The 17,148-nt window shown below is 39.3% G+C and overlaps 1 protein-coding gene across 2 annotated transcripts in view; it reads right to left on the bottom strand.

The window, feature by feature from the left end:
* Positions 1-17,148, bottom strand: part of CADPS (calcium dependent secretion activator) — a 452,323-nt gene that overhangs the window by 325,509 nt on the left and 109,666 nt on the right. For both annotated transcript variants that reach the window (XM_053668933.1, XM_053668932.1), the window contains exon 3: positions 8,163-8,495. In XM_053668933.1, coding sequence (XP_053524908.1) covers positions 8,163-8,495 — 333 coding nt within the window. The remainder of the gene's footprint in view (positions 1-8,162; positions 8,496-17,148) is intronic.

Raw genomic sequence — 17,148 nt, 5'->3', positions numbered from 1 at the left:
TTTGATTTCAAGAACTGATTCATTTGTTACACAGCAATGAAACAAATACAAACACAATACTTTTAGGGGGACAAAAATCTATAAAGTCATTGGGAGGTTTGATGTGGTTAGCAAAGAGAAAGATGGGCAGAAGCCAGATCATGGGCCATTCTATGACAACGTATGAAAGTTTAGGCTTCATCCCCAGCATCTGACATTCAGTGTCTAGTGCACAGTAGGTGCTTAAAATATATGTTAAATGAAATGGTTAATTTATGAATAATACTATTTTGTTAAATTAAAGTGTTAATACCAGACTGTCATTGCCACCTCCCTCAGATTTTGAAAACATTTTTCAGGAAGATATTTATTGAAAGACCATTATGTGCGAAGAACTGTCTTGGTTTCAGAGGGCTAAAAAAGTGATTAAGAAATACAGCCTGATCCAAGAAGCAAAACCTCAATCAACAGATCTACTGAAAATTTTTCTACTAAAGACTCCATAATGAGGTATGGATACAACCTAGTAATCTGGGTCACAGCTGAAAGCCTGATAATTTGGGGTTTCTCTTCAGAGTCTAATAAACTATCTGAAAAGATGCCAAGTGCTAATCAGGTCAAAGGAAGCTCTCACTGTACTAAAATAACCACATTATCAAAGGTCATAGTGATGATGGATTAGAGAGGAAAGGAAATAAAGTCTTAAGAAAATTAGTAGTTCAATAATAATGGGGAATTCAATCTTAAAAATAAAAAGGTGTTTGTGGATTAGAAAATTATAGCCCATGTGTCTCTGGTGAAGTCTTCCAGAGTATTTGAAAAATCTTTAGGAATTCAGAGATGACAAATGAAGAGGCTATTGTCACCTTCTATTAGTTGGAACATGCATGTTATTCCTGCTGCCCCTTAAGCACAAATGCTGGCTGAAGAGAAGGTCAGAGTCATATCGCTGTTCTTTCAAGGAGCTACAGATCAGTATCAGGGCAACCAGAAATGCCATTCTCAAAGTGCAGTATTGAAATGCAAGGAAACAACTGATTTTCTTAGCTCATACTCCTGTTGGAAATTAGCTGGGTTGCTTCCCTAAGAAGGGTTTATGTACATTTGAAAATGTATAAAGATGTAGACTTGCGTTCTTCTAAAACACACCTTAGTGATGTTTTTCAAGAGAAAAACGTTCACACATTTGAAAATGAAGCAATTAAGAATAACTGAATAACTGGAATTAAGCAGAGGGTAGGCAGTAGCAAATACTTGGTACAACTAGGCATTAAATTAACCCTAGTTTTGGAGGCCACTAAAGAGAAAGGGGAGAGACAGTGCTTTGGATTTTTAAAACTTTAAAAGTATGTATCATCCTCATCATCACCATCATGATTATCACTTGCTTTACATTTTATGACAATAGCAAGAAAGCCTTACTCTCATTTCCCGGGTAATTCTACCTATTCTCAAAGTTATCCTACTCTTTTTAGTTAGGTTTAGAATTCAACTCAAATGCCCAAAGAGTGACATAATTAACTGCTTCCTCCTAGATTCTAGAAAGATAAAAACACTGATTTTGTAATGAGTTTCCAGTTATTTTACATTGATTATTATGTTGGGTATAAGCAATCTCTTCTATGAAATAGGACAACGCATTCTCAAATAAGCCAAATAGACTTGAAAAAAATCCCACATGCAAATATGGAGACATTTGTTAAACATTCTCACTTTTTAAAAAGTTTTGATAGACTCAGTTCATGTTACAATAGACAACCAGTATATAACTGACACAACTGCTCTTTGATAAACATCACTTTTCATTTGAGGTAAAAACTTCAGTGATGGCAAGAACCCTACAGAGACCAAGAGAACCTTTAGAAGCAGCACCAGAAATCAGATGTCAGCTTCCCCTAGGATGTGATATGCCTAAGAACATATGTATATTTCTGGTTTTGGAAGCACCCAGGAATTGCTTTGTTTCATAAGAAGGTCCGGAAAATACAGAACAAAACAGAAAAATTTTAAGCAGGGTAAGAATGAAAGCCACGTGATTTTCCTTTTTACATGTATACGGCTTTGCTCCTCTTTGTTAACAGAATTCTGCAGAGCTCAATGAAGTCTATGAGAAAGCAAGTGAACAAATCTATAATTTCTGAAAGCTGTTGGCAGGGCATGAGAAGTGCAGACTTATGTAAAGTTGTTCTGGTCAGTTTGGGGCTATTTGCAGGGGTGATGTCTGAGGCCTCACCAGGCTCAGTATGCCAGGGCACTGGTCGCCCAGCCATGCCTCCCACATCACTGGTGGTGTGGATGACAGATGTGGGCAGACTGATGAAGAGCTTCCATCTTTCTCGTTGTTTCACTTTAATGAGTTTTAAAAAATAAACGAATACTTCAAATCTGTGATTTTATATATATTACTTCTAAAGGTAAAGATAGGTTTAAAAACTGAGTTAGGAGTTGGCTTAATTAGAAATATTAAATAAGTAATCATGCAGGTAGTACTTGGAAGTGGCAAAATGATGAAGGTGGTATATTAATGGCTAAAGTCTAGAAAACAATACAGAAGATAATTTTCTTCTTATCCCATTGTTTTGATAGTTTATTAGCTGAGATTTTTGCTATTTGCTTCCATTTACAAAGTACCTATATAGTTGAGACAAAATTTTGAAAACACAGAACAGCACAGATAAAACCAATAAAAATCAACCATAATACTACCCCTAAAGACAAGCTCATTTAAGATTTTGTTTTTCACCCATTCAATACTTTTACCATAAAAATAAAATTATGCCTTCCTTCTCTGTTTCATAGCCTGATTTTCCATTTAACAATAGCTAATGTATGTTTTCCCATGTGATAAGCTTTCTTCTTTAACAATTATTTTATTGGCAGAAGAGCATTCTTTTATATGGTTAAATCAAAATCTAATTAATCTCCTACTCTTGGGAATTAAAGTTGATTCCACTTTTTCACTGCCATATAAAATGCTGCAATGACATTTTGGACTTAACACTCTTGTACACATCTCTGAACATTTACTCATAACAAATTCCTAGAGGTAGAACTGGTAGGTCAACAGGTTTGCCCTTTACAAAAGTGTTTTGCTGAAAATTAACAGATTCCTGTACAGGAAGGTTAAAATAATAAGTTATTGCAACAGTGACTTATGAGAATACCCATTTCTATAACATTCATAATGTATTGTCATTACCAATGTTCTTTTTTAAAAATACTTTTATTGTTTGACAGTATACTTATAAAACATGGATTACTAAAGTCATAAAACATAAAATTAATCATATGTTTAAAATTCATTTGCATATTTTCTTTTTTAAAGTTTTTGTGTTATTTTATTTTTTAAATATATTTTATTGATTATGCTATTACAGTTGTCCCATTTTCCCCCCTCTATTCCCCTTTACCTTGCACACCGCCTCGCACCTGCATTCCCCGTTTAGTTCATGTCCATGGGTCGTACATATAAGTTCTTTAGCGTCTAAATTTCCTATACTATTCTTAAACTCCTCTTGTCCATTTTCTACCTGCCATTTATGCTACTTATCCTTGTACCTTTACCCCCTCTCTCCACCTCCCCATCCCCCCTGATAACCCTCCATGTGATCTCCATTTTTGTGATTCTGTTCCTATTCTAGTTGTTTGCTTAGTTTGTTTTGGTTTTTATTTTTAGGCTCGGTTGTGAGTAGCTGTAAGTTTGTTGTCATTTTACTATTCATATTTTTGATCATCTTTTTTTTAGATAACTCCCTTTAACATTTCATATAATAAGGGCTGGATGATGATGAGCTCCTTTAACTTGACCTTATCTGGGAAGCACTTTATATGCCCTTCTATTCTAAATGATAGCTTTGTGGTATAGAGTAATCTTGGATGTAGGACCTTGCCCTTTCATGACTTGGACTACCTCTTTCCAGCCCCTTTTTGCCTGTGAGGTTTCTTTTGAGAAATCAGCTGATAGTCTTATAGGAACTCCTTTGTAGGCAACTGTCTCCTTTTCTCTTGCTGCTTTTAAGATTCTCTCCTTATCTTTCATCTTGGGTAATGTACTTATGGTGTGTCTGCCTCCTTGGTATCTGCTTCTTTGGGTTAAACTTCTTTGGGACTCTCTGAGCTCCTGGACTTCTTGGAAGTCTAGTTCCTTTGCCAGATTGGGGAAGTTCTCCTTCATTATTTTTTTCAAATAAGTTTTCAATTTCTTGCTCTTTCTCTTCTCCTTCAGGCACTCCTATGATTTGGATGTTGGAAGTTTAAAGTTGTCCTGGAGCTCTCTAGGCCTTTCCTCATTTTTTGAATTCTTGTTTCTTCATTCTGTTCTAGTTGAATGTTTACTTCTTCCTTTTGCTCCAAACTGTTGTTGTGAGTCCCAGTTTCCTTCCTGTCATGGTTGGTTCCCCATTCATTTTCCTTGATTTCACTTTTCATAGCCTTCCTTTTTTTCTCTAATTTGTGGCCATATTCAGACAATTCTGTGAGCATCCTGATTACCAGTGTTTTGAACTATGCATCTAACAGGTTGGCTATCTCTTCATTGTTTAGTTGTATTTTTTCTGGACCTTTGATCTTTTCTTTCATTTGAGCCATTATTTTTTGTTTTTGCATGCCTGTCACATAGTAATGGGTGGAGCCTTGGATGTTCACCCAGCTGGGGCAACTCACGTTGCTGCATAGTGACACTGTATGTGGGAAAAGGGTCCAAGATGGAACAGTGGTGCTTGCTTTATTCTCTGACAGTTTTCAGTTAACTCCCTAGCTACACACAATCAAATTGGGCTCTTCTGGTGCTGATTCCTGGGTGGGTGAGTTTGTGTACATTCTAGGATCCTGTGGGTCTCTCCAATGAACTTTCCTGTGAGGGTGGGAGTTTCTCCCAATCACCTCAACCCCCACAGGTGTTTTTAGTCAGAGGGTTTGAGGCTTTATTTCCCCATATGAGAACCCTGGGTTGCATGGTCTGTTTTGCTCACCAGTTGTTTTTCCCAGTTTATCTGTACATGAATGTGGGACCACCCGGTCTACCAGCTATTGCCTTGCCTTGAGTCCTCTCCACCTGGCTCCCTGTCTCTGCCTCTCCTACTAGTCTGGATGAATGTTTCTTCTATAACTCCTTGATTATGAGACTTCCATACAATTCAATTTTCTGGTACTTCTGGTTATGTTTATTTTTAAATTTTTTGTTGTCCTTCTTTTGGTTGTGTGAGGCGGCACAGTGTGTCTACCTATGCCTCCATCTTGGCTGGAAGTCCTCATTTATATTTTTTTCTTTTGTGAGTTACTTGCATAGGCTCTTTGTCTTAATTTATATTGGTTTGAAGCCCTAAAATAATGATAATAAGACTTAGGTATGAGAATAGAATATAATACTAAATGCCTTGAGTATTCATGTCTCAAGAAGTACTTTACATTTCTTATCATTCTCTTTTAGCTAAGGAGACAATCATTATACTGGGAGAGAGAACATTACTTTTTTATTATTGTATTATTTCTAATGCATGGACAATATGAGTCATATTAATTCATTTTTTAGGGGAAACCAGTAAACTATGGTCTGGCCATGTAACCCTATTCAACAACTTCAAAAACACTAAGATATAAAATGGCATAGCAGTGGATTCATTCCAATGATGCTACTTTTGAGCAACAGAAAAGATATACATAATAAACTGTTGCAATAAGAAGAAAAGTTAATCCCTAGAATAATTTTTTGGCCTATTAGGTTTAGGAACACTTGACTACTTCTGTAGTCTTGAATCTTATTTACCACTCACATTGGTGATTGCTAATCTTCATGAAGCTCTGACAACCTACCTTCTTATGGCAGAGAAGGTGGTGGTGGGGTTAATGGGGTTAGCGATCATGGTAGATAGTAATACCACCTGCCTACCCCATTCTCAAAGTGCCATGAAGGATGCAGTAATATTTTAAGTAAAAAGAACAATTAAATTTAATTTTATAACGAGGTATTGGAGAATTTCAAAATACTTCTTAACCCATCAAAGAAACCCTTTACCTTTGGGTTGGTGATCAGTATTCTGAATTGAAGTAGCTGAGAAGAAAGTAGAATGTCAGAAATACATTCTACCTTTAAATGTAATGTATATATTATGAAATACTAAATAGATTCCTACTTATTAAAATATTCAGAAAGTTAGGGTAAGCCGTGATGGTTGACGACAACAAGACCTTATTTACTAGTTAAAATAAACTGTTACCATTCATTTATTTCATTCAATAGGCAATTAGTGATCTATCACTACGTGCAAGAATTGTTTCATGCACTAGAAATATCCTTTTATGCAATAAATTGTTTCATGCAAAGGCAAAGATGAATGAGGCTAAAATTCTGGTAAAGGATTACCAGGAAAAGGGAGACAGGTAATAAACAGGTAAAAATGGATGATGAACAAGAAATGGAAAATAGTGGTAAAGGTGGAGAATGGAAATAGAATATAGATATGGCATGGAGTCACTTGGTGAGGAGTGAGCCAAGGGAGAACTTTAGATGAGGTGGCCTTAGACGACCTCTTGGAGAAGTTGGTAATTAACCTGTGCCAGTCACACAGAGGTGTTGGCAAAAAGCATTGTAAACTGTGGGAAGAGCAAATGCAAAGGCCCAGAATGAGTTTGATATGCTGGGGAAATGGAAAGAATGCCAGTGAATAAGCATGCAGAGAAAGTGGTGTGAGCAGGGCTGGTTCATATACTGCCCCAGGCCTTCGTGAGGAGTTGGGACGTCTTCTAAGAATGATAGGACACCACTGGAAGGTTTTAGGCACGGGACTGTCATGATCCAATTTACATTTTAAGAATATCACTCCAGCTGTATGTGGTGAGTACATTACCATGGGCAAGAGAGGAGGTAGTATTACCAACTGGGTAGACACTGTGGTTATCCAGGTGAGAGATGTTGGTGCCTTGAACTAGGGGGTGGCCAGGGAAGTGTAAAGAAGTAAGCCTTATAATCCTATATTTCTCATATTAAACATTTGTGCCACTATGCTGATACTGTCTGTTGACTTTTTGCCTCTTCCAGTAAACTGCAATATATTTTAAATGCTACCATTTATAAAGTGACCCGTGTTGTTCTGGGCACACTGAATCTCAAGCTGATGTGTGGAAGGTTAATGATCTCTCTAAGACCACAAAGTCGGTGTGGGGTCATATTAAGATTTACCTATGTTTGTCTGATTCTGAGCAAGGCACAAATCTTAGCCACTATACTATAGTGTCTTCATTTAAACCATCTTAGGGGCAGAATTGACACAGTGGAACCAGGGTATGGCTGAGTTTATCTCTTTGAATATGGCTCTTAGAAGGAGAAGGGCATCAAAAAAATCAGGAAGGAGGGCTCTTTTTTAAGGTGCAGATTCCTGGGTCCTGAGAGTGCAGGACCAGCATTTCTAGGGTTCAGGCTTGGAAATGTGCAGTTAACAAATGATCCCAAGTAATAATTACTAAAATTTGCAGAGACAGCAAAGTAGGCACTAAATAAATATTTGTAGCATGAATAAGTAAATATAATGAAAAGCTTCATAGGAAATGAAGATCTAAGGTACCTCATTCCCCCAACTGCCAATCCAGAGAAAACAGAAGACCATTTTGGGCTGGGCCCAAGCAGAGCCTCAGCTAGCCCCTTCAGATTCACTCAGAAATTCAGATGTGACTGATACTCAGGCCTTCTGGAAGCTTTTGATTTTAAAGAATTACTCTTGATGAGCAGGTGCTAAGTTCAGTTGTCTCCCTAGCTGAGGAACTCTAAGCCCCTCAAGTGGCAAACACTATCTGTTTTGAAGGCAAAGCAGTCTTTTTTAAAAAAAATCATTATTTTGATCTTTTTGGGCTTTTTGACAAATGGAAGCTAGGCTTTACTCACAGAGTTGATTTGCTCTTACACACAATAAGCATAGTACCTAAGACCTATATTAGGGAATCAAAAAAATATTCTAATTTCTTTTTAAATCAGAAGAAAAACATTCTAGCCTGTTTTAGCCTGAATTATATTAAATTTTTTACCAATGCAGTTGTAAAATACAAATTTTAATGTTTTTTTTAAAATCAATAACAGGCCCAAGAAATTTCTTACCTATAAATTGGGAATAATAGTAATGTCTAGGGCACACAGAAGTCATAATGTGGCCCTTCTCACTCACCACTCCGGGCCCATGTGATAGTCAACTTACCTGGCAGGCATTGTACAAGAGCTGATGTTCAAACTTCTTGATCCCAAGAATGTTCTGGAACATCTCGTAGAGTTGCTCTTTGCTCAGAATCAGCTCAGAGGCTGCACTGGCTGTCATCCGGGCCTGCTGCTTCCTGGGGTCCTCTTCTCCACGGTAGATGGCATCAAACTTGGCCATCCAGGAGCTCAGCACTGTCTCCTTGCTGAGGCCATCGATCTCGGGTAGGCTGCGCACCCTTTTCTCAATGTGCTTCTTGAAGACCTCCCGCGAGTCATTGGCGGAGCAGCCCCCACTCTGCACCATGCGGGCCACACGGTCACTCTTCAGGAACACCTGAGCAAGAACAGGGCCAGGAAAGGCATGAGAAAGTCAGTCCTGCAGATGCAGTTCTCAAGTATCACAGGAGGAACGAGTGTGGTCACACCCTGTTCCACTGGCTCCCGCTCTGCCAACTCAGAGAAGTCACACATGTTTGGTCTTTATGTCCAAATCTGGACAATGAGAATAACAATAGTACTTACCAGGTTGTTGCAAGGACTAATGAGAAGTAATATCCTGAAAGGCAGCATAGGGTATATAGACTCTGGGCCCAGAATGCCTGGGTTCTTTCTCTGCCACTTAGAGGCTATGTTTCTTTTAGCAACTTAGTCTCTTTGTATCTCAGTTTTCTCGCCTATAAGCTGGAGACAATAGTAGTCTCTACATAACAGGTATTTTTAAATGAGGATAAAATGAATTAATATATGAAAAGCACTTTAAAAAGTATCTCATATTAATGCCTTATGGGTTATGGTGGTTGTTGTTATTATTATATATAACGGATATGGCCTGATGTTGGCCACTTGACACTTAAATGTTAACTGCTATTTATATCTTATTCTATCCTCTCAATGATACTCATCACAAGTGAAACTGAACAAGTATTAAGTAAAGGTGTATTTAATGTCTGTCTCCCTCTCCAAGAGGTCAACTCCATGTAGGCAAGAACTGTGTCCTTGTTTTCCACAATGTTATCTGTTCCCAGAACACAGCCAGCAACTTTGAGAATAAGCAAACATAGAAAGTAGGCATTACATTCAGTCCATTTTGTAGACAGAAAACTAAGACTCTTGTTAACTCAAACTGGCTGACTGTAAATGCATGGTCTTTTGATTACACCCTGGTACTTCCTTCCCCCAGGGTCTCATTCGCTGGATAAGAACCTTTTCCACCTGATGGAGAACGTGGGTGGTCTGTTGGTGCTGTCTGGGTCCTGGGACCAAGCCATCCTTTAAGAATGGTTTGTAATGGTGCCCACCATGTGGAAGCCTACACAGCTACATAGTTTGGAGGTATAATAAAAGGTGGTGAAGCTGCTGCTTCATAGTCACAGAGAGGAAATATTCACACTTCAGAAGATACATAAATATCCTTCCAGAAACAGAACAAATGTTCACTCCTCTGTCAGACTTCAGGAAATGCTCTTGTTGGCCAGGAAACACCATTGCTTGGGGTGTATTTCATCACCACCTGCTTCATCACAAAGGCTTCCTTGGTGGGAAGAGCTGTTAGCAAGGTGGCCTCCATTTATTGTGACTTAATGAACTCATTTATAAAGAAGGAGAGCTGAGGGTTAGCTTCCCAGGCTACAGGTAATGGCCCACTTGCCAGGGCCTGACAACTGGTACTCAGTGAGACCTTGGAGTCCATTTAAAAATCAGTGTTAGAAGAAAAATTTCAAAGGAATCCTCAGGCCTTATGAGACATAATGAGCTAAAGAATTCACCTGAAACTCTGTAATGCTTAATATAAATGCTTTCTCCATGTAACAGATTGTGTCTCAGTTTTAGTTTTAGACCTCAAAGAACTTAAAAGTTTTGAGGCAAATAGAGGAATTTTGTGGAGAGGCAGGAATTGTAAACCATGGTCCCAGGTCAGTTCTTGGATAAGTCACCTCCCCTCTTTGATTCTCCAGTTTCTAATCTGTACACTGAGGGTGTTAAACTATAAGGTTTTGGGGGTTGTCCTTCTAGCTGTAATATTTACACTCTTCTTTATAATCCCATTCTTTTTTCTTCCAGCACTGAGATGGTGAAAGGCACTGTGCCAGGTGCCAGGGTTACAATGGTGAGAAAAACAGATGCTGACCCAGCCTGCAAGCCTCCATGACATCATCTTAATAATCCCACCCAACTATCATTACAAGTTGGGACAAGTGCTATCGGGGAAAGTCCAGAGGTCCAGGCTGCCTAAAACCCGGAATCTGTTCTAATGTGTAATCAGAAAAACCTTCCTGGAGGAAAACTCCCTGAAGAGGATATGCAGTAGGTGAAGAGAGAGTGTTTCAGAGACCAGGAACAATATGTGTAAAGACCCTGAGTGTCTGCAGACATAGGAGAAGCCAGGATGGCTGCAGCAGTAAAGGATGGGGAATGACTGATGTAAGGAACACAGGAAGGGGCCACGTGGCCAAGGGTATGGGAGGCCACGCCGAATATTTTCATCTTCATTTGAAGGGCCCTGGGAAGCCACTGAGGGTTTTAAACTGGAGCATAACACAATCAAGTTCACATTCCCTGACTTTAATGTGGAAAACAGACCTGAAAGAGGACAAGAGAATTGGCAGGAAGCCCTGCTGGGGGGCACTTGTAGAACTATAGGTGACTGAAGATGGAGGTGAGGACACAAAGGGGTTGGGGTTAATTCTTGGTTTTCAGCTCTAATGAACATTAGAGGTGACTTGGAAAGTCACCCTCTTCTCCCCATCTGTTCATAGCAGTGTTCCATAAAATGGAGCCAGTTATAAACCCTCAGCACCATATTCCTGTCCCCTAAAGCCCTTCTGTAGCTGACATTTGTCATCTGTCTTGGTGACTCTTTAGTTAATATCTAAGTCTCAGGAAGGCAGGAATTATAACTGCTTTTTTATATTATTTGTTCAAGTGCCCAAGACAGTGCCTGGCATACTGTAGCACCAATTACATTGGTGCTACATTGAATGAGTGAGTGAATAAGAACAAAACAGACTTCTTGAAGCAGAGAGCCTATTGAGATTATATCTGGGTGGAGGCAATCTCAATATATGGTTCTCTCCAAACAACTGACTGAGGCTAGATATTCCATGGCAACTGATAATGAGTGGTAGGAAATGAACATGTTGGCACATTGATCCCAGCTGGTGTCCATAACTGGCTGGTGAATCCTGTATCCTGCACATATCATCTACACATAGTCCATTTCTTCATTTCTAGAGGCCACTCAATAAATATTTGTTGCTTAACATCTATCAGCCCCACTCTCCCTCACTGTCACATGTGGTTAATGCATCAGCCAGCCTTCTCTGATAAGGAAAAAACTGAAAGGATTTTGAAAAGTAGAGGGCTCCATCTGTCCAGAAGTAAGATATGATGGCCAGGCCTGGACAGGAGGGGAGATGAGGGGAATGTCAAGTGTGTGAGGAAGGAGGCTGAAGATTGAGGTGACAGCAAAGATGAAATGCCAAAAGGAGGAGAGACAGCCAGGGGAGAGGGGTGGCAGCAGCAAACTAATTTTCCAGGCACATTGTCTGTCTTGGCTTCTCAGTGTGTCAGAGGGAAGTGGGATCTGGGCCAGCCTTGCCCTGCTGTGAATAAAGCCACCAAGGACCTGCATGCTTGTGTGTCTCTGAAGCCACCCTTGCCACTCATTTGTACTGGGAGCTCTATATGGCATTTTCATTTTCTGTTTTGTTTTTGGTTATTGTGAGGGACTTCAACCCCAGGCGCAGTTCCATGTGGCACATCCATAAATCCTCCCTACTCCTCTGCCAACTTCCAGATAGGTCATGATGGGAGAGAGCAGATGAACAAATAAATGTGGAATGGTGAAGGGCAGTCAACTCAGTGACTCGACCTCATTCATCAGTCCTTCCCTCCCTCACCAGAGCCAAACAAGCTCAAGGTCATTTAGAAACACATAAGCACATCAGTACTGAACCACTGCACACAGTGCAATGTAGGGTGGAGCCGGCCCAGCGCCACTTCCTTGCTGACAGGCTGAGAAACCAAGACAGATCATTTCCCGCTCAACAAAAATGTATCGTTGCAAAATAAATATAAAAAATATTTTGGTGTTAAGAGTAAATGAGAGTAAAAACAAAATAACCTGGTTGCTACTAGTGAATGGCTGAATAACAAGAGGAACAAGGTCTAGTGTCAGAACACCTGAGTTCAAATCCTGCTAACTTTGAAATCTGAGTAAGTGGCTCAATCTTTTTGGCTTTAGTTTCCTCAACTCTGGAATGGGAATCATAACTACCCTACCTTGTAGGATTTTGGGAAGGGTTCACAGAGATAACATGTGTCAACTAGTGAGCATGGGGCCTGCTACAATATTATAACAGAGATTAGCTATTATTTTTGATAGAGTGCCATGTAGCCATAAAATAAACATTTTTTTCCCATTAGCATCAAACTATGTCCATGATCTGCTGTTAACCTGGAAATTTGCAATGGTAGGGGTAAGGCGGGAATAGAGGATCAGAGCATGACTCTGGACTGAGAATATCATAGGGACTAAAACATTTTACTAGTGAGGGTGTCATATGTGTGATTTTTGAAGAGGTAGGAATGAGATTGAAAACCACTGTCCTATTAAAACAAGTGATTTATTAATATTTTATGGTAAATTTCCATCTTATTATGGAAACCAAACAGTGATCTGAAAAGATAAATGCCCCAATTTAATAGTGGTTGTTTAGGATAATGGAATTACAAGTATTTTTCTAACCATCTCATTTAGATTTTTTCCTGCACTGTCTAGTTTTATAATTGTCATTCATTATTTTCATAATCACTTAAAATAGCTCTTTATGCATGGAAAAATACAAAATTTGTCTTTGTTGAAGCAAGATCAATGTTAATTCTAAAATAAAATGCATCTTTGGATCTTAAAAATCTTCCTCACCAAAAATTAAGAGATTCTGGGGCAAAATTCAGATGCACATCTGGGGCCGTGGCCTGTGGCAGGTAGCGGTAGATTAGGAGCTAAAGCAGCCTCCCTGTCTCCTGTTTTGACCTTGCACCTTCATTACCCCAAGCCCAGACCCAGAAACTGGAGAGTGGTAGTAGATTTTATGTGTGTGTGTGTACAATTTAATCCTGACAACAATTATGCAAGAAAGGTCCTATTACAGATGATAAAACTGAGGCTCAAGCTTGGCTAGGGTCTGAAAGCCACTCTGCTGCTGAAGTTGACTTCAGCCCCACATCTTTGAAACACTAAACTCATCCTCTTAACCTCTCTAACCTCTGCCTCCTCCTTCCTTGCTTGATTTTCCCCACAAGAACAAATGCCTCAGGAAAGGTCTATTTTAAGGCCACTGAGGGTTTACAGTAGTTTCGAGTATTGGAAATACATGGGGGAACCTCCCAAATATGGAATCATCTTCTGGAGGGTGGGCCCCTTGTAGTACAGGATTTCCCCGCTAGGTGGATGTTCTAGGAAGCCATCTGCATCAGTGGACCAGCTGGCATTGCTGTAAGAGGCTACATTCGGCTTCAGTGAATTTTTTTTTTTGAGACTCTTTTAATGCATTGCTCATTTCATTATGGGTGATTAACAAGTACACCTGTACACAGAGTCTTCAGGAGTTTTTGACCATAAATGGCATGACCCCTCCCTATTCACCCAATCTTGCCCCAAGTAACTTAAAAAAAAATATCCTCCTGGATGAAAAAAGTCCTCAAAGGGAAATGTTTTGCCAATGTAGAAGAAGTGAAACAAAAAATGGCAGAAGCGCTAAAAGGTATCAAAATTGACAAGTTCAAAAACTGTTTCAAGCTGTAGAAAAAATGTCTCCTCCATAGGTGTACTGCATCAAATGGAGAGTACTTGGAAGGTACTCTGTTTAAACATGTAAAAATAAATATACATTTTTTTATAAATAAATTCCAGGTTTTTTTGGCTCCTCCTCATAAATAGCTTCATTTCAGAAAAATAGCCAGGTGTCATCTGACTGCTACTTTTTTAGATTAAAAAAAGGTTCACCCATAAAGACTAGACAAAATATGTCACCCTGTATAGTCACCTGCGTTTTTTGCCTGCAAACAATTCCTCCCTTTCCAATAATAGCACGGTAGTCTGACAACCTCTTTGTCATTACACATTCACTGGACTATCAATCACAGACCTTGTACTTCCTTAGCCAAATAGTGGCAAAGCTACTGAGCTTTGCCAATCACACATCCCCTCCTCAGGTTCAGATTCAGAGTGAGGTGTCACAAGGATGGAATGGGGTTGGACTAGATTTATACCAATAATATGGTGTCCATCAGAATTCTGCCACCTGGCTTTCTAAAGTCAATCTGCTTTGGTTCCCATTTTATTCTTATGTTTGGTTATTTCTTTTAATAGCAAAAACAGCAACAAACAATTATTGTTATGTTATTGTTATTATTATTATTATTAAAGGCTTAATTTAACCATTATCAGTTTCTATTGCTAGCAACTAAAGAATTCTGCCTGATACAACATTCAGTGGTAGTTTGATAAAAACAACTGGGTCTTTGTTAGAGGAGATCAGCTAAAAACAAAATAAAACAAAACAGAACTCAGTCCGAGCTTCACTGGCTGAAGCCCAGCTGTCAGCTGCAGTCTTCACCCCATTCCACACTCTCACTTCTCACCACATACCCCCATGTTTCCTTTCAGGTGGGATCTGGATGAAAAAGGTTTCATAATATTTTTCTACCTACCTCTTTTCTCTGATGCCAGGACCAGCATGTGAATGAGCCAAAATTAAGCAGGGAGTTGGGAAGGCGAAGGTGAGGATGGGAGCAGGAAGTGTTTATGTTTTAGACATTTGTCTTAAAAGCACTGAGAGTTAGAAAAGCTGCGGGGGCCCTGGAGAAACAGGTGGCTCTCTGGAGTCAAGGACCATGGTGGTGCAAGCAGGCTGGGGTTGCTAGGCCAAATCTCAGAGCACCCACTTCAGTGCCCAGCCGTTAATGCCTAATGGAAGAGATTAAAGGATTGCTCTGCTTGATTGTCTTTGACAGTCAGGGCCACTAGGGTAGGATAAAGGAAACTGACATGCTCTCGAGAGTCTGTGGGAAACTTGGCCTCCCTCTGCTCTGGCCTAGCTCATGTCCCAGGCCTCACCAGCTTGCTGTTCAATTGTGGCAGCTGGGTTTCGACGGAGCTGGATGGGCACAGATGGAAATTGTTCTTTACTCCTCTGGTGTGTTGACAAACCATTATTGCCTTAGTGAGACAAGGCCAATACATGAAACTTAGTTTGACTTTGTCTAATACAATAATCTTGGAACTTTTTGAGGAAATTTTTTCCCTTTAATGTCAGTATCTTAATAAACTGGAATGTGAAAGTGTGATATGGCAGGGAGGAGTGTGTGTGTGTGTGTGAATGTGTGTGTTTGAAGATGAGAGAGAGTTTAGAAAAATAATACATGTGAGTTTCCTTTTTTATCTGATGAGCATACATTCACCATTCTTCTGGAAAAAGCTACCCTAATTTCTTATTGGGAAAACATTGCCTTTTCAATACATACAGCTGCAGCGAGACTGATCCTGCATTTGGGCTCTAGAGGTGGTATATGTCCAAGACCTGATTTCCTAGTCTGTTTCACCCTCTTCTATTGTGACTGGCTTAAGAAAAAAACACCTGACCCATGTCACTCCAACCAAGGCACCCCTGAGCCTCTTGCTGGGACTCTCAGTGAAGAGGTATTATCTTTGCTCCTGGAGTTGAATGAAAGGAACTGCCTAAGAAGGAAGTCAACATAGACAAGAGCAAAGCCAAGGTATGTGGAGCAGGATACGTGTCCTGAGGTCAGTTTTGAAGTCTCAGGATATAACCACAGCTCAAGCCAGGTCAACCCTTGGACTTTTAAGTTCTTTGAGCAAGTAAATCTCATTTTTGGCTTAAGCCATTTTGAAGTAGCTGTCTGTCAATTGTCATCCAAAGACTCCTGACTAAAACAGGTACTGACAGAAAAATAATTGTATTCTACATTAGGGTAGAGGAAGAGACACTAACTTCTTGACTAGCCAACAGTAAAGGGAAACGGGAAAAGGGTAATCAACTTGGGGCTCTTCCAGGTAAAGTGTTAATACTGATCCCTTGGCTGGGGACATTGCTGCAGAGGTTAAGGCTTTCCAGGAAATATGAATCTCAAGACTTTCTAAACCTTTACTGATGACTATGGTAAATAATTAATACCCTGTGTTATTTCCTAGTACCCAAATCTCAATATTAAATATGCAGTAATTTATCAAAGCCTGTATTCTCATCAGACTAAAAAAAAGTTTTCAAACAATCTGGCCTATATTGAAAAAATATCAGGATCACTTATAGATATAATGGTAATTGCCCGAGACTCATTAGCGTGTTGGAGACTACTGATTTTTCAATTCAATTAATAGAAATGGCACTTTCTTTTAAATTATGTAATTAATTAAATGAGCTTTCTAATTAAAATTAGCATTCTCAAAATTTACAAATCGATAAGTGACTTTAAACATGAACTATCAATAAGAGTCTGCCTGGTAAGAATTGGCTTTCAGAACTTGAAAAAAGGGGACAGGAAATTAATTTCATTCCCTGGCAGTGTCTAGACAGAATCTTTTGTAAAATATATTCTGATTATTTATTGCCATACCATAACTGTGATTCCAAATCTCATTTCCACTCTCTATTAAATCCAACCAAACAAAGCAATAAATTTGGAACTTATTGTCAATAATCAATACTGTTTGTAAAATGAAAGGAAAAAGCTAAAATTTGACAAGTATAAAATGAACCCAACTTCTAAAATAGATTAGAATAGAATTTGTAGTAAGGAAATGGCGTGTGTGTAAAATGAGCCTGTGGCCAGACTCAGCAACATCACAGAGACAAAGGCTGTTTACTATTAAACTAATAGATAACATTTTGACAAGATCTAATTGTAATCTTGCTCCACTCTCCATGAAAGGAGGAGTCAAGTGCTTTAGCACGTGCGAAGGGGAG

The sequence above is a fragment of the Artibeus jamaicensis genome, unplaced genomic scaffold, assembly GCF_021234435.1.
Source record: "Artibeus jamaicensis isolate MK-2021 breed Jamaican fruit bat unplaced genomic scaffold, CSHL_Jam_final contig_519, whole genome shotgun sequence".
NCBI classification, from domain to species: Eukaryota; Metazoa; Chordata; class Mammalia; order Chiroptera; family Phyllostomidae; genus Artibeus; species Artibeus jamaicensis.
This window is presented reverse-complemented; position numbering and strand designations above follow the sequence as displayed.